Below are 26,034 nucleotides of genomic sequence, written 5' to 3'. Positions count from 1 at the left end.
CAAAAAAATTGTAAGACATAGACATGTAAATAAATAAGAAAGTATGGCCCATGTACAGGGAAGAAAAGCAGTCAACAGAAAGTGTCCCTGACGAAGTCCAGACATTGGACTTACCAAGCAAGACTTTTAAATCAATTTTTAAATATGTTCAAAGAACAAAAGGAAACCATTATCTAAAGAACTAAAAGAAAGTGTAAGAACAATTTCACAACAGAGAGTATCAATAAAGAGATAAAATTATTAAAAAAAAAAAACAGACAGAAATTCTGGAGTTGAAAAGTACAATAAAAATAACAAAAAATTCACTAGAGGGGTTCAGTATCATTTTCAGTAGGCAGAAAAAAGAATTGGAAACTCAGGAAAAAGTTCATTTAAATTACCTAGCCTGAAGAACAGAGAGAAAAAAGGAATAAAGAAAATGAACAGAGTCTCAGAGAACTGTAGGGCACCATAAAGTGTGCCAATATACACATAAGCCACAGAAGACATAGAATTGGGGAAAAAAAAAAAAAGATTTGAAAAAATAATAGTGAAAAACTTCCCAAATTTGGTAATAAACATTCATCTACACATCTAGGAAGCTCAACAAACTTCAAGTGGGATGAAAAGATTAGCAAAAAGAAACAAAAACAGATTAATTGCTGTTCAGAGCTGGGGAGTGGGGGTGGACCACAAAGGGGCATGAGAAAATTTTGAGAAGCAATGGAACTGCTCTATATCTTAATGCTGGTGGTGGTTACACAACTGTATGCATTTGTCAAAACACACAGAACTGCATACTAAAAAAAATGAATTTAATTATTTAACTACATGTAAATCATACTTCATTTTAAAAAAAGGAAAAGGAAAAAAAAGGAGCAGTAATCCAAAATGGAATCAGCTTTCTTCAACTTGGAAATAACTGACTTCCCTTTCATTTGTATTCCAATATCTCAATGTTTTCAATGGTTTAGGGATTCATTAAATTTGCAAGCACACACTTGGTTTCATGTTAGTCTGGTTGTTTTTATAATTGAGACAATATATTCTGCTTTAAATAATAACAAAAATTACCAACCTGTGATGTTTGGGGAGTAGCCACAGCTGTTGATAAATTATCTTCACACCATTCGTAGTCTATTAATCCAGCCACATTCCTTTCATCACTTGTGGTCACATCTTCCAAACTCAGATTCTTTGACTATTCAATGCAAAAACAATAGCACTGTGATTCGATTTTTAGAATACAGTCATGCATCACTTAATGACAAGGATACACCCTGAGAAATGCATTGTTAAGCAATTTTGTCACTGTGCAAACATCAGAGCATACTTAACACAAACCTAGATAGTATAGCCTACTACACGTTAGGCTATATGGGATAGCCTACTGCTCCTTAGGCTACATACCTGTACAGCATGTTACCGTATTGAATACTGTATGCAATTGTAACACAATGGTAAGTATTTGTGTATCTAAACATATCTAAACATAGAAAAGGTACACTAAAAATATAGTATTATAATCTTATGGAACTACCATTGTATATGCGGTCCAACATTAATCAAAATGTCATTATGTGGCACACAACTTTAGTATATTTCAGGCACAGGGCAAGACCCTGAAAGCAGAAATCCATGAGAGACAGTTATTGAGGAAGCTCACTATCCAGTACATAAAACAGGAAGTCAGAAAATTTTAGGTCAAATTATGATAGGAAAATCTCTGACTCTCAAATAACATATCTTGGAACATTCTTGTGTTATATGGCATGCTACCTAGCTTATCATTATCACATAATCACTATAATACAAGACAAGTCCTTTACAAATTTACAAATAAAAAGATCTGACAAAGCAGAAGATGGAGGGGAAATGACTTTGAAATATGGGTTTTTCAGTTGTAAGAAATACAGAATAGTTTCTACCAGAAATAATTAGCCTTACCAAAGATCTCCCAGGGGTAGGACATTTGGGACATATGTATGTTAACACTACCACGAATAATTTATTTTCTCTCAGTCTTCCCCCTCTATAAAATAAGGGTATACTAGATATATCCTGAACTCAAGACTGTGGGGGTATATTTGGATTTTTTTGTTTCTCCCTCCTTCCTTTTTTCTGAACATCTTGTTAACCTGGCGAGGTAATTTTTCTTGAATTTCTTATACCCCAGCTTTCTTTTCCAGTCCCACTGCCACTATTCTAGGTCAAGGACAAATCTTCTCATACCTGGATTATTCAAACAGACAATATGGTCTCTGCCACTAATCTTTCTACCCTCCCAACCAAGGATGACAGAATTCTCCAGGAGTGCCAATTACCATCAATTACAACTGGCTGCATGGAACGCCAGGCTAAGAAAAATCTTAAAGCTAAGCCTAGACTTGGTGGGGAAAGTACAGTATTATATGAATGAGGGCTGTCACTGGTACTACAGTAGGGAGTAACAGCACACACATCACCCCTAACTGAATGATTCTATACACCACTGGATGAATGTTTCAAAATCATAGTCATGTCTCTCTCTCTTGCTCAAAAATCTCCATTTCCTATTGCACAACATCTAAAACTCTGGCATGGCATTTCTGGGTTCTCTACAATCTAGCTCTTGCCTACCTTTCCAGCTCACTTACTCTCTGTCTCTACCACCCTTCCTCTATTTGAACTCTTCTTTTTAACCAAGCAAGTCTAGCCACTGTCAACAGAATAGATCAAGCACAATAATTCCATTTATCTTGCCTTGAATACTGTGCTCCTTCTTTTCCACTTTTCTAAACTTGACTGTCTGTTCAGTTTAGATCTCCCATGGTGATGACTCCCATCCTCTAAAGCCGCCATAGCACACTTCTGGACACTCCTCTGGCCCCTATCATCCACTGCAATGTAGTGTTATTCATATATATGTCATGCCTCAACTTGACTGTTAGAGAGCAAGTACCCCACTTTATACTTATATGTTTCCCAAGAGATTAGCATGGGCCCTGAAAATGCTAATGATGTTGAAGATGATGTGGTCTTTTGTGATTCTCGGATCAGACTGAATTACTGTTTCACTGAAAGTGCCATTTATTGATTGGTGGTTCAGGATTATTTACTTTTTTATAAACAACTCAGAGAAAAAGTGTGATTCTCTCAATGGGGAGAACAGTATAAAAAAACTATGTGGCTTGCCTTAAGTATCAATAATTTGCATAATGATCAGAAAAGAACCCAAACTTTTATTTCTGCTTCATTTCTTGTCATTAAAATGCCTCTCAATGTGTAGTAAAAATTGATTAATATGACTGCCCAAATAATTATTAGGTAAATGCTTGTTATGTAGTAGATGGAAGATAAGAGTAAATATCTTCCCAGATATTTTCTACTTGGCTACTTTACAAATCATATAAGCAGCTCAATTGAGGCCAAGCCAATTCAGAGATAAGAAAATTCAATGGCTCAGACCTCTTAAGTGGGATGTTATAAATTTTAAATTTTAGCTAAAACAATTATCCTAAGTATAGAGGTATCTAATACCTTTCTGAAATTACCTCGATCAGAAGCAAAGTTCATGGTTTTGCATCCTCCTGGACCCAAATGTGTTACTTGAATCTGAAAGTTTAAAGGGCTTGGCAACGTGAGCAGAATGGGTGATGAGCTACTTCATGTAGCTCAGGCACAAAAGATCTGCCTGGGCATGGGGTATTCACCAGCTTAATAAAACTTTCCAAGAATAGACTAGAAAACCATCCCAGGAATAAGATTGTTTTCCTTCAGAAACTTCTTAACACCATAGCCACTTGCACTGACACTTTTAGTCCTTTGTTTGGTGAAAAGGCCAATTAAGAAGGGAGGAAGGAAGGCAGGGACATAGGACCCCACTATACCTGTGGCACATAATTGGCAAATGCCAAAAAGAGACCTAAATGAGGTGTTAAAGGAATTTGGAGGCAAGGAGAGGGTTCAACAAAAGATTGTGAAAGAGATGACTTTAACATTTTTTGTTTTACAGTTTTGAGACCTATAGAAAAAAAAAATAATAACCTCATCCACACAGTCATTTGGGTTATCTTGGATTCCATAAAGAGAACCAACTTGTCTCTGAAGAAAACAAAAGTACAGTTCCCTAGTGCTAAAATTATTTAAATTACAACCTGAATTAATCTGAGAGAGGATTATATTACAAAGTTCCATACCCAGCTGGCATAGCATTTGTATAGCTGAATTTTAAGCCATGGGAGATACAAAGAATCACACAAAAAACAGAAAGCAAATGAAAGCATTTAGGAATGACTTAGAGCTTCCAAATATGTAACACTTTTCCACCATTCTAAAAGTCCATGACAAAACTGAGACAAAGACAACAAAATAGAGAAAAATAATTTAGTTATAACTAACTCTCTTACAAGGAATTTGAGTTGCATGAGTTATAGCTACTGCTCAAAACAAAAACAAAAACACAGGAAGAAACACAAAGACTAATAAACATGAAACTGCCAAATCTCCATAAAGGAATGCAAATTTAAAAATAAAAAATATACTCTTAATATAAATATCAAAACATTTCATGTTATATAAAGTACAATATGTCCTATATTCACAGATCTTATTCCCAATAATTTTTAAATTGTTCTCTACAATTCAATACTGTGTCCTTTAAAGCCACTTGAATGTACATAAATTATATAAACAAGCACACTAAAAAAAAGACTGAAAAGACACAGTAAATGTTAACTATTAAATATCATCTAAAGCTAGTAGGTTATAGGTAAATTCTATTTTCCTTTCAATTCATCTGTGGCTTAAAATTCTTCTACAACAATCAAGAATTGCTTTTATGGAAAAAAAAAAAAAAAAAGGAACCATAGGGGATAAGATTTGTAAAATGTTGTCTTAACTTCAAAATTTCATAGTTCAAGTTCAGAACTTCACATTTTTCTCATCAAAAATGTTTAAATCATGGCTGGGCGTGGTGGCTCACGCCTGTAATCCTAGCACTCTGGGAGGCCGAGGTGGGCGGATCGTTGGAGCTCAGGAGTTCGAGACCAGCCTGAGCAAGAGCGAGATCCCATCTCTACTAAAAATAGAAAGAAATTATATGGACAGCTAAAAATATATATAGAAAAAATTAGCCGGGCATGGTGGCACATGCCTGTAGTCCCAGCTACTCAGGAGGCTGAGACAGGAGGATCGCTTGAGCTCAGGAGTTTGAGGTTGCTGTGAGCTAGGCTAACGCCACGGCACTCACTCTAGCCTGGGCAACAGAGTGAGAATCTGTCTCAAAAAAAAAAAAAAAAAAAATGTTTAAATCATAAAATGTCTTTCCTCTAGCTGCTTGACACCAGAAAGTTTACTTTCCCAGTGGTGTATCCACTCATGAACAGCGTAGACACATGGCAAGACCAGCAGGTGTTCACACAAAAGGCTCTAACGTTTACCTTAATGTCTGTGAATGGGGAAGCACTGGCTTGTCCACAGGAAAAGGAAGGAAGCCTTAAACGAACTGGTTTTCCCCGAGCCTTCTTGGTTAGAAGCAGAAGATAGGTAGCTGTGAGGTGATCATATTGCCACTAGAGAAAGAGGAGATCAAATTGTTTAGAAAACCAAAGTTGTTTGTTAAGATAATGTTTTATTTAAAATTAATTTTTTTCCTAAAAGTAATAGACATTCAGAATTTAAAAAACCAATAGCTTTACAAGCATGCAATCAAAAGTAACAATCCCCTGTACATTTCCACACATAGATAACATCGACTCCCCAGAAGGAAACACTTTTAAATGCTCTTAGCTTTTCCTTCTGCTATTATTTAATAATTCTGTGTTTCTAAATTAATTGCTTATATAGCTTTAAATTTTTTCAGCTTCAGATACTATCTATAAATTTCCTAGTATGAAAAATGAGAATTTAGGTCTCCTACAACTTCCTCCCTTCCCCACAAATCTCTTCCCTGGATCCTCCCTCCTACTGTAATTTTATCACAAGTTTTAGCTAAATCAATATTTATATTATTATGATTACATAAATAGTATTCACAACTAAAGAGAGCTAATGTTCAAAATATTTAATTGGTACCCAAACCCCAACCAATCAGAACAGAGGCCAAGAGGTCAGTAGGGTCCTGAGAGACTCCTGCCTTGCCAATTATTAACCTTCTAATTGCAAGATGAAGGGAGAAGGTGATGCCCAGGGTGTTCAAGGGAGATAACAGGGCAATAGGGAGGTAGTGATTATTTATCAATCATCATATAAATACTCTAATATTTTAACAACCAATGTGGCCATACTGGCTGAATATCAGCCCTGCAGCTAAACCACACAGGGTGCTATTCTTGCAGTTCTTTTTTTTTTTTTTATAACTTTGTTTTTCCTAAAGTTAAAAATAAAAGAGTCAGTTATCCTCCTTACAAATTCAACCCCACACTCTCCAATACTCTTTACCTCCTCTCAACATATTCACACACATCCACTAACCTGCTTTCCCCCTTCTCTTGGAGACATTCCACCTGATGTTTGTATTCCATGCTCTACTCTAGACTGGCTTCTTTCTCAGCCTGCTACTCAATTGTCAGTCTAGGAATTCCTGTCACCTCTATCCTATGATGTACCTCCAGTTTCCCAGATCCTAAGTATTCTTCTTTCTTGGTTTATTTTCTTGTTTTGGTGAAACACATCCTCCAGTAACTTCCTGAGGATACATGCATGGAAGGTAAATTTTTTGAGTTCCTGCATGGCTGATAAATGATTGCATTCTGTCCTCACTCTTCATTCTGGGGTTTGGCTTAGTATAGAAGTCTAGGTTAATAATTTTCAGTTTTTATGGAATTATGGTCTCTTGATTCTAGTATAGCTACTGAAAAATCTAGTCTTTCTGATCCCCAGGCCTTTGTGTATGACCTTTTGTTTTTATCTCTGAGTACTTTTTGAATCTTGTTTTCTTCCCCAGTTTTCTGAAATTCTACTAGACCAGGCCCTGGTGTGAATCTATTTTCATCCATTGTGCCAAGCCCTGATTAAGCCTCTTCATTCTTAGAAACTCATATCGTTCAGTTCTGGAGTATTTCTTCTTGTATTATTTCTTTGATGCTTTCTTTCCCTCTTTCTTCTCTGTTTTGTCTTCCCGTCACTTCTATTATTTGTAGGTTAGACCATTCTTACCCTTTCTCTTCTATTTTTGTATCTTTGTCTTTAGGTTCTACTTTTAAAAGATTTCACACTAACTTCATTTTCAAACATTTCTACTGAGCTTTTAATTTCTGTGATCACATTTTAGATTTTTAAGAGTTATCACTTGGAATGTTCCTTTTCACTCATCTCACTCTTATTTCAAGAATGAAATAGCTTCTCTTATCTCCGAGAATATTAATTAGTGGTTTTTTAGTCATTTTCTTCCATTCCCTGCATTATCCATTTTTTTTCTCAGTATCTTTATTTTTCCTTCTTTCCTCCCTCTACCCTACTCCATTTGTTTTGATCTCTAACTTTCATATTAGAAGTTATCCTCAAATTTCTGGCAATCTTTGGTTGTCTGTTTCTATTTAAAAGTGAAGAATTACATCACACAGTTAATTAGAGGGTCTGTGTGTAGGAGGCAGCTGCTCATTACCGTGTGGGCTTTTCTCATCACTCTATCATGCTTAACTGAAAATTTCTAAATAATGTACTCATAAGACTATGAGACTCTCTGCCCTACCAAAGTATTAAATTTTAATAATATTTAATAATCTTTAATGCTACGTATCCCCCCCACAAAGTATATGACTGAAAAAAGTCAACTACCAACTTTGTTTTTGTTAATACATTTTATCAGTTAATATTTTAGATGGCCACAATCATATGATTTTAAATTTGCATAACAGCAAGTATAAAATACTGTGATATATTATTATGGAATGTTTTCTTCAGTCCAGACAGGATGGCGGAAAGAAAGGAAAGAAAAAGCTTCACAGAGAAAGTACTGGGAACTGGATGGAAACTATGTAATCACTCTCCACTTTCCAAAAACTACATTACAGTTTTTTTCTTTCCCACCCCACATCTATAGTCTCAGGTATGATAGCCACCTTTTTGAAAGAGATGTCATAAACTAATTAGAAACAATGGATAAGAAGAAACAAGTTGCCACTTATCAATAATGGCATTGTGCCACTTTCTTATCAATAATGGCACTGTAGACAAATCCTGGGTAGTGCTGAGTTCTCTAAACATGCCTAGGAGTTTTACCACCCTCCTTTTCCCCAGGAAAAAAGCATCCTTTTTATAACTTTTTGCCATAGCCACAGTACACTGCTCATTGTGGTAAGATACACAGGTGAATTCTGTGTTCAATAACAGATAAATCAACATATTACTTAGTTTTCAGGTGATGTCAATCCACAAATGTCTCCCTGATCTTATAGGCAATGCCCTCTTTTGAAAGTCAAATGTCTGAAAGTAAAGTGATAGGTTTACCTATTAGAAAGAAGCTTCCATTTCTAGAAAACTAAATCCATTTCAAAATCCCCAGTTAAACGTTAAAGAAGTTCTAAGGCAGCTGGGCTGAAGAGAGGCAGCTACTAGTCCAGAGGGGCAAAGAAATTGAGGGTGGCCCACTACCCTTCCCCTGACCCTCCTCCTGAGGCTCTCAATCTTTACACATATGACTATTTGCATCGCCAGGGTGGAGGAAAGGGATCTGTCTTGATCTGACTAGGTTCTCGTATGAACATGTGACCCTTAGTGAAGTTCCCTACCAGATGACTGGCTGTTCCCACAATCCAGAGCCACTCGTGTCTGGCAGAACGGGGAAAGTAAGGAAAGCAATAAGCTGGAAGCTCTAGCACCACTGTTGGGAGTCTCAAAAGGCTACAATTAGATCACTCAAAATCATAAGATATATGAGACTCTGACTACTGCACATAAAAATCAGTTCAGAGTTCTCCTGTATTCAACATAAAAGTGGGAGTTCTATGAGTCGAATGTTTGAGAATAATATTGTTTCTCCCTCTCTTTGTACACACGAAGATCAGCAGCACCATACCAGCATGGATCACACTGAACTGACCTCTCTCTGTCCTGCCTAATCAGCCCCAAAAGTAAAGGCAGAGCTTCCAAGATGCCTTAAAAAAAGTTAACAGATCAAGCTAATCTCAAACTTGGTTTTCCTGAGGCTCTTCAAATTGGAAAGTACGAAGAGGCAACATGAATTCTCTGAGAGTACCTAGACCAGGGTTTCTCAGCCTTGGCACTATTGACGTCTGACCTAGATAATTCTTTGTTGTGGGGGCGCTTCTGTGCATTGTAGGATGTTTAGCAGCGTCCCTGGCCTCTAACCCACTAGATGCCAGTAGTATACACACACCCCTCGGTTATGACAATTTAAAATGTCTCCAGACATTGCCAAATGTCTCCATACGGGCAAAATCACTCCTGGTTGAGAACAATGGACCTGGACCAATAATTCTCAAGCTTTGATGTACATACAAATCACTTGGGGATTAAGACGCAGATTCCGATTCAGTAGGTCTGAGGCATTTCTAACAAGCACCAAAGGGAAACTGATGCTGCTGGTCCTAGGCCACGCTTTGAATAGCAAGACTCTAGAGCAGTGCTTTTCAACTCTTGGCTGCAGATCACAATCATCTGTGATGCTTTTAAATAGTATGATGCCTTGGCCATACCCTAGACCAACTGAATCATAACTTCTGGGTGTGCGAGTTACAAATCTAGATTATTTTAAAAGTTCCCAGGTGATTGCATAGTACAGCCAAGATGAGAATCTCTGATCTAGAGTGAATAGCCTAAATTCTTCTTAATAGCTTAAATCCTTCTGAAACTGAACTTAAGGATGAAAGAAGATTGGGAGGCCAAGGCAGGAGGATCACTTGAGGCCAAGAGTTTGAGACTAGCCTGGGCAACACAGTGAGACCCTGTCTCTACAAAAATTGTTTTTAAAAAATTAGCCAGGCATGGTGGTGCACACCTGTAGTCCCAGCTACTTGGGAAGCTGAGGCAGGAGGGTCGCTTGAGCCCAGGTGTGAAAGGTTGCAGTGAGCTCTATGACCACGCTATTACACTCTAGCCTGGGCAACAGAGTGAGACCCTGTCGAAATAAAGGGAGGGGAAGGAAGAGAAGGGAAGGAAAGGAGAGAGAGAGGGAGAGAGAGAGAGAAAGAAAGAAAAAGAGAGAAAGAGTGAGAGACAGAAAGAAAGAAAAGAAAGAGAGAAAGAGAAAGAAAGAAAAGAAAGAGAAAGAGAAAAAAGAATGAGAGAAGAGTACAAAGGAAGAAAACCTATTACTTTCTTCACTGCATTCTCAGTGTTAGTCACACTTAACTTTCAGAATAACTGAGAAAGGCTTTAGAGATGTAGCACCAGAAAACAACCTCTAATATGCTTCATTATCTATATGTTTTTTCATCAGAAGGAAAGCAATTAATTCATATTTCCATTTCACTTTTGAGTTTGAAAACTGTAGGTAAAGACCTCATGAAAGATACCATTTGAAAGACTTATTTTTTTCAATGATTCTTAAAACTCTGAGTATGTTACTTTTAAGATTCAGGTTTTAAAAGTTTATGAATCCCACACCAAATTTTTCCTGGATAAAGTAACATGATGTCTGTGATTTGCTTTGAAATACCCCACCTGGAAAGGGTAAATGAGAGAGGGTGTTGGGATACAGATAAAATTGGCAAAATGTTATTAACTGCTGAAACTGGATGATGAGAACATGGAAACCCAAGTGTTATTACACTATTCTATCTATGTTTTTAGGTATTTAAAAATTTCTATAACAAAAATTTTTGGTATCTAAAATATTGTCTTCTATTAAAGATCATCCCAAGGAAAAAGTTCTGCAATTTTTTTTAGATTGCTTAAATGGAAACTTCAATTGATAAAAGACTAAGGACCTGATATATCTTGCCATCATCTTAAAGGCATTATCCATGAAAAAGTAAATTACATTTCCATTTTTCAGACACATTCCAGAACCTTTGCTTATTATGTCATTCAAAAGAATTCTTTTATATTTCCTCCTCACTGAAAAGCTTTGTTTAGCCAAAAGAAAATAAAATTGCTTAAGGATTCTACTTTGCAAATTAAAGAACAGAAAAAACAAATATAAATCATAGATGATGAAAGACTGGGCCAGGAGCAAAACTAGGTACAATCCTTGCCCACTGCGTAATTAGACTTCACTCAGAAACAGCTGAAAATGCCCCATCTCTAGAAAAAAACACAGGTATGATCTAGAGATTAAGCACTGGAAAGAGCTAAAATGATCCAACACCAGAAATCTTAATTATGATTTAATGGTATTTGGTTCATAAGCTTGGGGGTGATGTGATGTTAGTTGCTTTTAGGTTAGAAGAAAACTGCTTTGTGTTTACCTCATTTACACAGCAGAATTATAGTTGTTTGTTAGAGAACTTTAAAGCGGTCAAAATTAGAACTCTGCTGATCCTCTGTGGACTAGTTTGTTCTGTTTTTTAATTATTTTTTCACTATAATTCTCTGTCATCAGTGTCTTAAGTGTAGAGTGTTCATTTTTAAAGAAGATATTCAGCAGACAGCAGAAAAGAACTGAGCAGAAGTCATATATAAATATAAAATAAATGCAATATTTGTACCCATAATAACATCTTAGGCCTGAAAAATGCTATACTATTTCTAATGCACTGATAAAATAAAGAACAATGAAACAAAAGATACTACTCTCAAATTCATGTTGTCTTTCTTACCAATGAAATTAAATCCTCCATTGTTTTCCTGTTGTTTCTGTGATGTACAGAAAGTTCTGTTACACAATCATCATCAAGGTGAATAAACTACAAAAAAAAAAATATAAACCTTATTAACCAAAAATTACAAATACCTTATTGCTTTTAAATTTTAAAATCAGCATAACTACTTTATAAAATCAAACAACAATATGTAAAAACAATATGAATTTGTCAAACTCTTGGGTAAAAATCAACATTCTTCATAATTTTTTAAGATGCAGGCATATGACAACAAGCATTTCCAGATGAACTCTTGTCCAGCTCTTCATATCCCAGCATGATCTGACTAATAGTTAAAATTCTGTTGCGCAGCCAAGGGACACTGTAAGACCCACGCCGGCATTTTCATCAAAGAGCAGCCATCTAGGCATCTAAAATCAGTGGCTGTACAATAGGCTAGTAAAAGAGTGACTCAGACTTGTAGCATATTGAACCTCAGGTTACGTTTTAGGTTCAGCACAATCCAAGGAGCCCTTACGATGGTGCCATAGATGCTGCACAATCATTACTATGCTGAAGGTACCAGCACAAAGCACAATTTTAAAAAAGAATAAGTGAGAGCCTCTATACAAACTTTGTTTTGCTTACGGATAGAAATTACCCAAGTATGCTGATCCTACATGATGGCACCTCACCAAAGGTGGGTCCAGAAATGGGTTCTCAGAACTGAATAGGGATCACCAAGATCAAAAAGGTGGGAATGGCCTGGCCTGGACCTGGAAAAGAACTTAAAAGATCATATGGGAAGAGAATCATAAAGAATATAATTTTAAAGTTCATCTTTCCAATGTAAAAATTCTCTTCACAACAGCCCCAATAAGTGATGTTTTACTTTCTGCTTAAAGTCCTCCCCTCCAGGGGACTCAGAACAGTTGGGATGGTTAGCTTCCCCCTCCTGTTGTCTGAGGTCTGTCTCCCTGTGATCTCTCTCCACTGCGAGTCAGTACAACCTTACAGCTAAAAGGCTTTGGAATTAGACAAACTTTGATTTTAATTTCAACATCACTTAATAACCATGTGACCTTGAGCATGTTACTACACCTCTCTGAGTTTCAATTGCATCATCTGTAAAAGACATGGTACATGCCTTGCAATATATGTAACATATGGGGAATTCTCAGTACAACACGTAAACAGAGTATGTCCTAAAAAACAGTTAATTATTTTCACTAAGTCATAATTCTATTTCCTAGAATTATGAATATAAGAATTAAATTGCCTAGAATTATAGACTATAAGAGCCTTTCAGAAGTTTGAAAATTCCTATTACAGGCAAAGTCTTCTCTTTTCCAGTTCCTTCAACCAGTTTTAATGATTAACTCCCCTTACCATTCTGGCCCTTTCTTTAGATCACACACTCCAGGTTGTCACTAGCCCTCAAGGTGAGGTATTCAGAACCAAACATTACAAAAGAGGTTTGCCCAGCCCAAAGCAGAGCAATATCACGACCTTCCCTGGTTCTGAACATCATGCTTGTAACGGTGGGCTCAAGAGAGAGTCATGCTGCCATCGTGAAAACAAACAGTAAGGACAATTTTGTCCCCTCAAAATCCATATGTTGAAACCTAATCACCATTAGAAAGTGGGTCCTTTAGGAAGTCATCAGATCATGAGTAGGCTCTGCCCTCATGAACGGGATTAGTGCCCTAATAAAAGAGGCCCCAGAGAGCTGCCTTTCCCCTTCCACCATGTGAGGACACAGCAAGAAGGAGCCATTCTATGAACCAGAAAGTTGACCCTCACCAGACAATGAAGCTGTTGGCTCCTTGATCTTGGACATCCCAGCCTCCAGAACTGTGAGAAATAAATTTTTGTTCTTTATAAGCCACCCAGTTTATTGTATTTTGTTATAGCAGCTTGAACAGACTGAGACAGCCTTGCATTACTGGCAGGCACAAGCACAATCTCCTGGATCACAAAGAAAATGGAGACCACAAAGGCTAATACTAATACTACTGTGAAGGTCCAAAGTTCTAAGAATAAATTTTCACTGTGTTGCTTGGACCTTTGCAGCTCCTAGAACTATAGATTCCCCCTTCAGGATGGTCTCAACCTCAGAAGCCCAAACACTTTAACACCAAGTTAGGTATCTTCTTATTGACGTCATCATTGCTCAAGCAAGAAGGGAAAGATTTTGGGGGTTCCCTCCATGATCTTAAGTTACTCCCCTAAAAAAAACCCTCTCTTCCACGGCCTCCTGCTCTGTACCTTTACCACAAGATATTAATAAGTACGGGAAAGGGAGGAAAGGTAGGAAGGAGGTACTAGCATCTCTGCTGGGCTCCTGAACTGGAGAGAACGAAATGTCTAAGAAACATGGTTAATCTCAAGCTTGGTTTTCCAAAGAGACTCAATACTTTAAATGCTCTGAATTCTCAGCCACAAATACTCAAGTTAAATTAAATACAAAAATGCAAACCAAAATCTAGCCAATTATTTTTGATTATCCGTGCCTACTACATTTCCTGTTCACTAGGGCAGAAAATAGAACTGAATATAACTTCTATTGGATACAATACTTGGGTTCTAGAGCTATGTGCGAAAATGGTAGGAGGAGATCATACGTAGAGTTATAGAACAGCATCTATACTTTAAATATTAAGGTAAATCTGAATTATTTTTTATAGTTCACTCTTGATGAAACCTAATACTGAGGAAGAAAAGCAAATACTTCAAAAAGCAACAATAATCTCTTATACCTCTTCTGCATATAACTCATTTGATCCTATAACAGCTCTGCAAGGCAGGCATACAGATGACTGATACAACATGTAAAGGTACTCTAAAAATGGCAAAACATGACCCAAACATGCATAAGAGATTGGCATTAGAATACCCATATTAGAAGTGATAAAACAAAGACTCAGAAAAGTTACGGTGATCTGTCCAAGACTGTCATTTTCCATTCCTAGCCCAGGGTTTTTCTACCCCACACAATGCCACCTGTCTATAACTCCACTCCAGTAGCTATTTCAAGAGACCAGACAAGGAACGCTTTGCACAAAGGCTACAGATACGCAGGATACAGGCCCTAAGCTTGAACCAGCTGACCTATCAGATCCATTCCATTCCAAAACTCTTCTGTCTGGGTTCAAATCCTGGTTTTACACTTACTAGTTGTTTGACCTTAGGCAAGTTACTTAATGATTCTGTGTCTCAGTTGCTTCACCTGCAAAATGGGGGCAATAACAATAGCTACCGTGGAGGGTTAGTGTGGAGATTAAATGGGTTAAAGGAGTTAAAAAAACATAAAGCCCATAGAATAGTGCCTGACTCTTAAAGGCACTATCCTAAGAGTTTTATTTATATTATACCATAGTATAATATACAGAAAGCACCTACTATAATGGTACACTATTCTTGTCTAAGTACTCAATAAATATTAGCAATTATTATATTAAGATGTAAGGAAAACTGGCTGGGCACGGTGGCTCATGCCTGTAATCCTAGCACTCTGGAAGGCAGAGGCAGGAGGATGGCTTGAGGTCAGAAGTTCGAGACCAGCCTGAGCAAGAGTGAGACCCCATCTCTACTAAAAAAACAGAAAAATTAGCTGGGTGTCATGGCATGTGCCTGTAGTCCCAGCTACTGTGGAGGCTGAGGCAAGATGGCTTAAGTTCAGAAGGCTGAGGTTGCAATGAGCTATAATGACTCCACTGCACTCTAGCCCAGGCAACAGGAAAAAAAAAAAAAAAAACAAGAATGTAAGGAATACTGTATACCCTTTTGGAACACTCAAAATTTTATATATTTTTTTCTTTATACTGTGGCCCAAATAAAAAAATCTTTTTGGATTGTAGAAATCAGAGACTTCTTCATTTTGGCATCTGTTCTGTTGCAAATGGTAGTGTATCCTATTCTATTAGGATCATGGCTGAGGGGACATGCAAAGCTCTCCACACATGGAGAAATGATGACCCCCAATGGTTGAACACAGGCATTTGCACCATCCACTCTCTCCACCTCACAAGGGGCACATCACATCTTCCCTGGCCCTGCTGTTGCACTGCTCAGACACTTTGCTGTTCTCAGCCTTTCAGCATTGATAGTTGTTAGAATTACATTGTATTTGCTCAGTAGATATTAAAGATGACCCAGAGGGATGGGGAGAATGTGGATAAGAGAAATTTTAGGAGTTGACAGTGACAGGAAAATCAGGAGAGATTTCAGCTCAGGTTGCACGGCCGTAACAGTGGGCAGAAGGGTGAGAAGGGGCTTGAAGCAAGTATAGTCTACTTTTTCAAGACCAGCTGGCCATTGGGAAGAGCATTTACATTTATTGGTGTGATTATTCCAGGAAGCAAATACTCCACAGCTGAACCAAGTCTACACTGTAGCATATCTGAAATCTACTTCCCAGCTGTTCTGTTGGTCCATATACATGTCCCACTCCACTGCAGAAGTTTTAGTGGAATATCAGAGAATAGCCCAAATTATCTGGAATGGCTATTCAAATACTTCTCCCTTTTCTAATTATATATCCATGTAAGGCTGCACTTTGTTCATATGCTTCAATAGAAACAACATATAAAACAGGCTGAATGCAAAAGCAGATATGTATCCAAGTGTCTTCTATTAAGCCAGACTTTAAAGAAATTCGCAAAGATGTAAAACAATGCCACTATTTTTGCTACATTTATTTTTTAAATGGTTATTCTTCATAAAAATGTTTGGAATAATATGCAATAGGCTTATTACTGCTACTTTAAAATGACTTAGTAAATAAATATTAAGAATGTAAACAGGTCCCCAACAAACTAAAAAGTTTGAGAACCACTGTAACCTCATGACTACTCTGGGAAGTAGAACTGGTTTAACATACTTCTTACAGATGAACAGATTTTGCAAAGGTAAGTAACTTGCCTGAGATTCCCAGAGCGCTGTGACTGACTACACTTTTAAAAGTACCCATTAGGTGTTCTGGGATAGGGAGCAGGCATTTCTTTTCAAGGTCCCAGGAGATTCTCCTGTGCAGACCAGGTTAAGAAACCACTGACTATTAAGTTATAAGTCTCCAAACACCAATCTGATCAGTAAGTCTATAAAATATATTGTCTTTTACATGTAGACCATATCATTGTGGGCTATGAATTCACACAAATATCACACAAAGTGAAAAAAAAAATTCTACTGGATTTCATTTTACTTACAGGATTCTTGCTTTGCCACTCAACAGGACAGTTGTAATCCTGCATGATCCAGGGATGGTTCAATAGATTTTTCACAGAAATTCGTTTCTTTGGGTCCACCTAGTGGCCATTAAGAAGTAGCTAGAGATTAACATTTCAAATAGAGACCATAGAACGCTTTTCCTCCTAAGAACTCAAAATGCATCAGAACAGATGTAAAGTTTATCATCACAAAAATGTTGTCAAAGACCTTAAAATGGCCTTGGAATAAATTCTTTAAAAAAGGCAATAGAGGCAAGAAAACTATAGCAACCACCATAGGCTTAGAAGACAAATGCTTAACAAACATGAACTACATTGGTATGGACATTATTCATGAAGTTCAGTCAATCTATTGTATGATGTAATAGTCTTGCTGGAAAACCTATTCATGGGAAGTATTCACCAATTTAATATTCAAGCAGCCACAATGCAGGGCATTCATACTGAATATGCAATCTCTACCTCCAATGAGCTTACAATCACATAGAACAAGCTGAAAAGCACCCCTTCCCTTTCCATTTGTGATTTTCAAATGTGGAGAGAAAAATTAATCAACAAAGATTAAATTTTTCGGAGTCTAGAAGAAAGAGTGAGGCATTTTCAATCTCATTATGGAGATTTGGTAGCCCAGCCCTACTTAATCGAGGTGGGTGAGCCTGAGGTAAATTTTGAATAATAGGTGGAGATGACTTAATAGGTGGAAAACCCGGAAGATATTCTGAATACCTAATGAAAAAAATATTGCACTAATAAGGTACTCATATTTTCAAAGCATTTCCTATCAATTTCATTTTATCCTTATACTACACAGCAGTGAGGCTCCCATTTTATAGATGAGAAATAGTTTAGGTGATATGCCTACTGATGGGTGGTAGGATGGATACCTACACTTCAGCACTCCTAGGTTTCACCCTCAGAGGCTCATTCCACTAAATCAGTGGTTCTCAAAGTGTGGTCCCAAGATGAGCAGCATCAGCAGCATCTGGGAACTTGCTAGAAATGCAGATTTTTAGTCCTACCTCAGATCTATGGAATCAGATACCCTGGGAATGGGGCTCAGCAATCTGTGTTTTAACAAGCCCATCTGGAAATTCTGATACCTGTTAGAGATTGAGAACCACTGCACTAGATCATAGGGCCCATTCAATTGCACATCAACTCCTTCAAGCATTTACTCAGTATCTGCTACATACCTAATGTGCAAGAGTGGAAACAAGAAAATAAAAGAGCGGAGTAAGAGCTATTAAAGAAAACAGACAATGCTCAAGAAAAAGGAAAACCATACCAGCAAAGACATATGGCAGATGTCTAAAAAAAGGGGGGGGGGGGGAATAAAACATAATTAAGGATCTAGAAGACATGTGCAAAGTAGATATATGATGAATGGAATTTTTCCAAGCTAATAGATCATGGTAAATGTAGTAGTAAGACATATCTTAAAAGCTGGATCAAAATATTACAATAGACTTTTTTTATTTTAAAATAAATAACAAAGTTTACCTGTAGCATTTGTTGAAGGAGCAGAATGCTGCTGGGAGAAAGCCATTTAGGAACATCATATTTTCCTCTCTACAAAAAACAAAACATTTAAGAGATTTAAGTTCATTCAGCCTTTACACAAATTTTTAAGGTTTACCTCCAAGCTTAAAGACTTCACCCAATTATAAGACTTGGAAAACATTATTAATAATAAATCTGTTTCTTGCCTTAAAGAACAGTATCTAGTAAATTAAATACTACTGTCACCTCTAAATTATCCACATATCAGAGAGCGGCTAGAGCAGAGAATGTAACAGTGGAACACATTCATGTATACTATAGCTTCGGAATCTATAGTATGACTAAATGAACAACAAGTATACATTGTAGTCAATTTTTGTATTGCCGAAACCAATTTTAGTTTATAACCTCAGAGTAATTACCAACTGACAAAATGAAGTCGCAGAAAAGCATACTTGGTGGCAGGCACAGGCTGTGGTTAAAAACAGGTCACATCCACATGGCAGAATTAACAATCACTGAGGGAAACAATGAAAGCCACTTTCTAAGTCAAGTACATTTGTCAGAATGGAAGAGACTCAGGAGACAAATGTTTACAACCTCATATACTCAGAAATTATGATCACTAAGTCATCAACCAAAGATAAGACCAAGGACTTGCTAAACACTAATACTACCTCTTTACACAATGTGCCACACCCCCCTCTTTTTCAATTCAGAGGAAATGATACAGTAATTTCTCACAGCACGATCACATTGTTTAAAGATGCTCAGATATCAGCTTGCTTAGCTGAGAAAAATGATTGAACTCTATATAATTCAAAGTATATACCAAAGGTAATTCCACCCAGATTAAATGCAAATACAAAGCCATAAGAGTACTTAAAGAAAACATGGGTGATTATTTTTAGAATCTCTCTAGATATGATGGCAAAGCCAAAAACTGTAAAGACCAATAAATATATGACAAAATAAAAATGACATTTCTGTACACTAAAATACCACTAACAAAGTTAACAAACAACAAATTGGGGAAAAAAACTTTTCCACCTAAATGGCAAAAGATTAATATACTTAATCACATATAAATCTTTCATAAATCATGAAGATGTTGCTACCACCACCATCAAACCTTTCTTACCAGATTTCTCCCCGTCTCAGTAAATGGTAACTGCATTCTAGCAGTTGCTCAGGCCAAAAACCTTGAAGTCATCTTGAACTCCTCTTTCTCTCATACCCCATATCCAATTCATCAACATCTTTTGGCTCTACGTTCAAAATATATCTAGAGTCACTTGTCACTACCTCCACCACCACAACTTCATCCAAGCCACTAAGCGTCTCTCATCTGGCATGTTGTAATAGACTCCTATTAACTGTTCTTCCAGATTCTACCACTGTCCCCCAAAGTCTAGTCTCTGCTCATTACCATCAATGTTCTTTTAAAACACTGAGTCAAGTCATGTCACTTTACTCAAAATTTTTCAATGGCTTGGTTCCATCTTGCTCTGAATGAAATCCAAATTCCTCACCCTGGCTCCAAGGCTCTGCATGGTCTAAATCCCCACCCCACTCCTTTTTGCCTCTCATACTCACCTCCTAACTCTCCCCCTTACTGGCCAAACTACAATCCCTTGCGAAACACAGTCATGCCTTAGGGCCTGTGCACTCATTGTCCCTCTGCCTATAGTGTTTTTCCCAGATATCAGCAGAATTTATGCTTTATCTTCTGCAGGTGTCCGCTTAAAACACCTATGATATCAGTGAGGCCTCCCCTGGCCACCTTAATAACACAGCACCTCCACGATCATACTCTGCCTCCTTCCCTCGCCTAATTGTCTTTCCTGTCCTTATCACCACTTTTCATATTATATTTTATTTATTTACTTTCTGTCTCACTACATTGGAATATAAGCTCCTTAACCACAAGGATTTTTGTCTATTTTGTTCACCTAGAACAGTGTCTGGCCCTAGCATATAAAAGATACTCAATTAACATTTATTGAATAAATGAAGTAATGGGATAAAAAGCACACATTCCAAAACAAAATGGACAAGGGATATTCACAATTCCCAAAAAACAACTTTTAAATAACCAGTAAACATGAAAATATGTTCAACTAATTTAGCAATAAAAATTAAACAAAAATATGATACCACCCGTCATCTATCAAACTGACAAATTAAAAAAAAATCATCCGACATTAGTAAGAATTCAGGGACAAGACTGCTTTTATACACGCGCGCGCACACACACACACACACACACACACAACTAGAGAATATAAACTTTTCTGAAAAGTAATTTGGAAATATGTACAAAAAACATTCAAAATTTCCTATCTTTGATCCAGCAACCTCACTTCTAGCAATTCATCCTAAGCAAACAATTTGGCATACAAAAATTTATGAATGATAACATTCATTACAGAATTGTTTATGATACAAATGGAAACTAAGGAACTAGTATATGGCAAACTCTAGAGGGGCTTCAAAACTAATCAAAGACAAAAAACACTGAATAAAGACAAGGGAGACAAGGACAAGTACCAAAAAAACCCCCCAGCCAACTGTAATTGAATGAGGCTAGAAGGGTGGAGGCAAGTAGGTAGAGAAGCCATCAACTAGCACCAGCACTGGGGTTCTCTGTTCTTATGAACTGTCTAGGATATAATTCTTAGAGAAATCAGTCCAGATTAAAGGTAAGGGGAGAAATGGAGAGGTATGGGTTACTCAGAGTCCTAAGACGATCCAGCAGGCTGAATTTTGATTGTGTTAAATAAGTTTTCAAAGTCCCAAAGAAGCATTGTCAACCAATGAACTTAGAAAGGTATACATGTCAAAACTCAACCTCTCTGATGAGAGTAGACAGACTGACCTACAAGTGTTTTCTAGGAAGGACAAAAGCTTTCATTTTATAAATGACATTTACAGTTATTAAATTTTCCATTCCCTTTATCTAAAGCACTCACTGTTACCCAGAGAGTCTATTCTTGTTTATACCTTGCCAGGAGACCTTAATACTTGTCAGAGTCAGAAATTGACAAGGCTTGTTTTTGAATCATAGTGATGAAGACTCTAATTCATTTCTCCCTACTGTCCCTCATCTACAGCCAACTGAACCCCAACCTGAAGGCTCGATACTGCTTGGGCTCCACGCCTATCCCTGGGAAGGAAGGATTTTTAGGTGCTTTGGCCAGCTCTCTGGGACTCAGCAGGAAGTCACAGTTGCTGCATGACTGGCCCTGACCTAGTTGGCCCCACTCCCTTATCTGAGCTTTTCTTTATCCCCGAGACCAAGGCTTCTCATGATTGCAACTTATAACTTGACTTGTTCTTTTTCTTGGCAAAACTGTCCACTTTCCTGGCCTCTGAAACATTTTAGCTTGCTTTTGCCAGGGTCCCATGGAGAATGTAGAGATCAGCCTGGGACAAGGATCCTCCTCAGTCATGACCTGCCTGAGTCTCTGATCACAACCTGCTGCTAGAGTGTCCTCTGTAATGCTTCACTCACTGGTCAGGACCTTCACGCACTCTAGGTGGTCTTCCCTCATGCTGATTGTTTACAGGGCCATTTGCTGCTTACTGTCTGGATACCATCTTTACTGGGTTGAATAGCATTCCCCTAACTGTGTGAGAATAAGTTTCTGTTGTTTTACAGCACCACTCTGTAGTACTTTGTTACAACAACCCTAGTAAACTCATACACCATCTATAAGGGTTTAGCTTCCTTACATTACCTCCCTCCAACCAGCCTCTGTCCACCTCAAGGACAAGCATGGTTCCAGGGTCCAGCCCTTTCTGCTCTGCTCCAACATACAGATAGCAAGCTCATAACCAGATCTATCATAATATAACAGATATTATGCCTTTAAATTCAGAAACTACCATCCAAAACAAAGTAGTCTTAACAAAAAGTAGGAATACTCCACAGAAAACAGATGTAAAACCAAATAATCAGACCAAAGTACTGAATAAAGAGAGATCCTTGGGATTAATTCCAAGTTCTTCTTTGCCTCTTTTTATCACCCCTTTTTATCATCTCATTTTGAATTCATGAAGTATCTTTTAATAGATCCCCTGTGCTTCGCTATAAACTAGCAGCATGAAAGCAATTCTACCCAGAAAAAGGCAAACAAGTGAATGAGAAGTGTGGTGTTTGGCACATTGGAAACAGCAATGGATTGGAATCACATTATGTCTGAATCCCAGTTCTGCCTCTTACTGGCTCCGTGAACTTGTACAAGGCATTTAATCTGACTCTGTTTCCTAAGAGAGTAGGCTCTGAAAACAAATCACCCAGGTTCAAATCCAGGATCTACCACTTACTAGCAGTGTGACTTTAGATGAGCTATTTAACCTTACTGAGGCTCAGTTTCTTCATCTATAAAAAGAAGTATAATAATAGTACCCACTGCATAGAATTGTTACTAGGATTCAATGATTTAATATACATAAAGCATTTAGCACAGTGCCAGAGACACAGTAAGAACTGGATAAATGTTAGTTTCTTCTACTAGTACTACTACTACTGTTGCTACTATCTGTAAAACAATTAATGCCACTTATAGGATTATAAAAGGCATAAAAGAGAATGTATGTGAAAGCATTCGGCACAACGCCTTGCACAAGAGACGATAAATGTTCATTGATTATGAAATAAATAGGAGAAGGAAAAAAGTAGTGGACCAGAGATGGGCATGCTGGCCAAAAGCCATGTGTTCCAAAGTGCTAAATACTCAGTATAGCAAGAAAGGCTAAAGCCATTATGAGGAATGTCACATACCCTCCCAAAGGAACTTTACCCCACCGCACAACCTCAGAATCTCTGAGGATTGTCTGGTAAAGAATATATCATCTAGTCAAGCCCTGTTCACATCACCTCCTGAAACGCACCCACCCACTTTGGCTGTTTGCATAGAACATCTCTGTAGAGTGTCATCCACAGCAAGTCATAAAGCCTGTGATGCATTTCCATGTCCTGACATTCTCAACTTCATTCTCTGTACTGAAATACCAGCAGAAATAGAGTCCAGAGCAGAGTTTGCTGCCAGGCTCAACCTAACCTCTTATTAGTACACAGTGCTTTCAAATGCACAGAACACTTATACGTATATTTCACCCTGTGCAGTAGGCAGGGATTATTAACCGCATTACACAAATGAAGAAATCAAGTCTCAGCCAGGAAGATTAACCACTTGTATAACATTACAGGGCATTGGTTCTAGAGTGGGGATGATTTGTCCCGCAGGGGACATCTGGCTGTGTCTGGAGACATTTTTGATTGTCACAACTTGGGGCCCACTACTGGCATCAGGTGGGTAAAAATATGGATACTGCTAAACATCCTACAATGCACAGGACAGCCCCCACAACAAGGAATTATCTGGTTCAAAATATCAATAATGCTGAGGCTGAGAAACATTGTTATAGAGCAAAAAAGGCCTAGAGACAGGACCAAAAGAGAGATACAGCACTTTTTCTATTGTATTGTGCTTGAAGGCCCAAGGAAGCTTATAAGCAGAGAGAAAAAGGCTACTTATTTAAATATTAAAATATCTACCCAAAGATAAAACAGAAAAGACCTTGACAGGGACAATTCTGCTAGGGAAGAGCATTTCCACAAAAGGCTCTGTGTCAACCAGGGCTGAGCCACCTAAACCATTGTCTCTGCTCATTCTTTAAAGAATTCTTGTTTGTTTATTTAAGAGATAATTACCTTGCAAATGAGAGCAAGAAAAGGCTAACAGTGGGAGAAATGCAAGGGAGGGGTAGGTGGAAGAAAATATCTGTGAGCTAAGAAAGATAATTCTGGGAATTCTAGTGGCTTCAAATTGTTCACTTTTTACATGGTTCTAAGAAAAGCAGGCGATCTCTGCAACACATAATCATAGTACTGTAGTCAACTCTATAATTGCAAAAATATAATCTCATAAAGAGACAACTTGCTCATTTTCTTTAAAATTATAAATTATAATTGTTAGGAAGCAATTTTACTTTCAAGCTACTCAACTTTCATTTACTACATTATTTATATTTCCCTAATATTTGTAAACCAGGACCGGAGCACAGTCATGCTTGTCTTTGAACGAAGTGATGGCAAATGAATATAGGTGACATTAATAAGATTAATACTCAATCTATTAGTAATCATGCCGGAAATTACAGTTGAGCATTTTGGTTAAGATAGTCTACAAATGCAAAAGCTAAACTAAGTCTGCCTCTTAAACAAGAGTTACATACAGTGTGTCAAATATTGCTGGGTTTTTCAATCAAACCAAGAACTGAGGGAAGTGTTATTCCCAAGTGAGGAATTTTAGAACATTCTAGGCAAAGATACATACTGCATGCAAGTGATACGACACCTTAATTAGATTCAACCAGCAGACTGTATTACACTGCGACTCGGAACAATAGTTCTGAGCCAAGATTACAATAAATTCCAAAATCTATAATGTGTGAAATTAAATTCCACAATAATGCATAAAAGTCCTAATTTGAATCAATTTTCAACTTGCAAATACATGAAAAACTAAAAAATGAAATTCAGAGTAGAAGAAACAAAGAATATACAGCATTAGTAAATAATATTAATTAGGAAGGCCAAATCTCTCCTGAACAAGAATTAGACATTTTCTATCATATTCATTCCACTTCAAAGATATTTGATTTTCCAAAAATTTCAGAACTTGGATCTAACATCTACTGTTAGGATGTACCATTTTTGTTTTATTTTAAGGTAAGCTTCCTCCTTCAAAGGATTAATCCAGGATCCACTAGTGTATTCAAATAAATAAAAGTAGAAAACACTGAAGTTTGTATGTTGGTACATTCACCTTTTATTGATGAAATAATATATTAATAATAGCATTAATTCCATGGCTGCCATATGAATGTTAACTTGTATTAACAACAAATGAAGACAAATAAACAGTGTAGAAGTATATGGTCCAGATATGTAAAAATAAAGCAATGCTTAGGGTTAAGTCAATAAATAAGGAACACCACAGACATAAAGTAGTTCAATTTCAGTAGGGTATTAACAGTCATTTATTTCATCTTTGTGGATAAGACTGCAAAATCTTGGTTAAGTGTATCTGATACAGACTAAAAACCAATACCCAGAAAACTTAGGAGTGGTTTTGTTCTCTTCAGTTCTTTAATAAACAACTTAGATCTTTAAGAAGTGTGCAAGTGGCACAATGCTGGAGGGACAGCTATTATGACATCAGTGCAGAATCAAGATTCAAATAACAGAAGAGAATGCTAGGTTAAAACAAGAAAAACTGAATGTGAATATATAGAAGTCAAAGAACTTACAGATACTCCAGAGCTGGAATGGATCTTGGAAGTACTGATTTTTAACCCTACTGATAAAGGAAACAAGAACCAGTAAGTGCCCTTCTGGGGTGACACCTAAATAGTGGAAAAGCTGATGCACAATAAATAATACATACTATGAACTAGAAAAACTAACTTGTACCTTGGTAAATCTGAAAAGATGGGATGTCTGGTAACAGTCCCAAGTTAATGGGCACAAACAGAAGCTTGGAGTAGGGATCGCTTTTCCTATAGGCATCCATGATTCTCATGAGACTAGCAACTAGAGCTGAGAAACAGTATTTCATGGTGGTTATGAA

General features: G+C 37.3%; 1 protein-coding gene across 7 annotated transcripts in view; it reads right to left on the bottom strand.

The window, feature by feature from the left end:
• Positions 1-26,034, bottom strand: part of MELK (maternal embryonic leucine zipper kinase) — a 62,966-nt gene that overhangs the window by 16,174 nt on the left and 20,758 nt on the right. For 6 of the 7 annotated variants that reach the window (XM_069474438.1, XM_069474441.1, XM_069474442.1 and 3 more), the window contains 5 exons: positions 18,395-18,463; positions 16,874-16,972; positions 11,682-11,768; positions 5,400-5,531; positions 1,058-1,180 (listed from right to left, as the gene is read on the bottom strand). In XM_069474438.1, the coding sequence (XP_069330539.1) occupies positions 1,058-1,180; positions 5,400-5,531; positions 11,682-11,768; positions 16,874-16,972; positions 18,395-18,463 (510 nt within the window). The remainder of the gene's footprint in view (positions 1-1,057; positions 1,181-5,399; positions 5,532-11,681; positions 11,769-16,873; positions 16,973-18,394; positions 18,464-26,034) is intronic. The other variant, XM_069474440.1, reaches the window with a different exon arrangement.

Source organism: Eulemur rufifrons, chromosome 7, assembly GCF_041146395.1.
Source record: "Eulemur rufifrons isolate Redbay chromosome 7, OSU_ERuf_1, whole genome shotgun sequence".
NCBI classification, from domain to species: Eukaryota; Metazoa; Chordata; class Mammalia; order Primates; family Lemuridae; genus Eulemur; species Eulemur rufifrons.
This window is presented reverse-complemented; position numbering and strand designations above follow the sequence as displayed.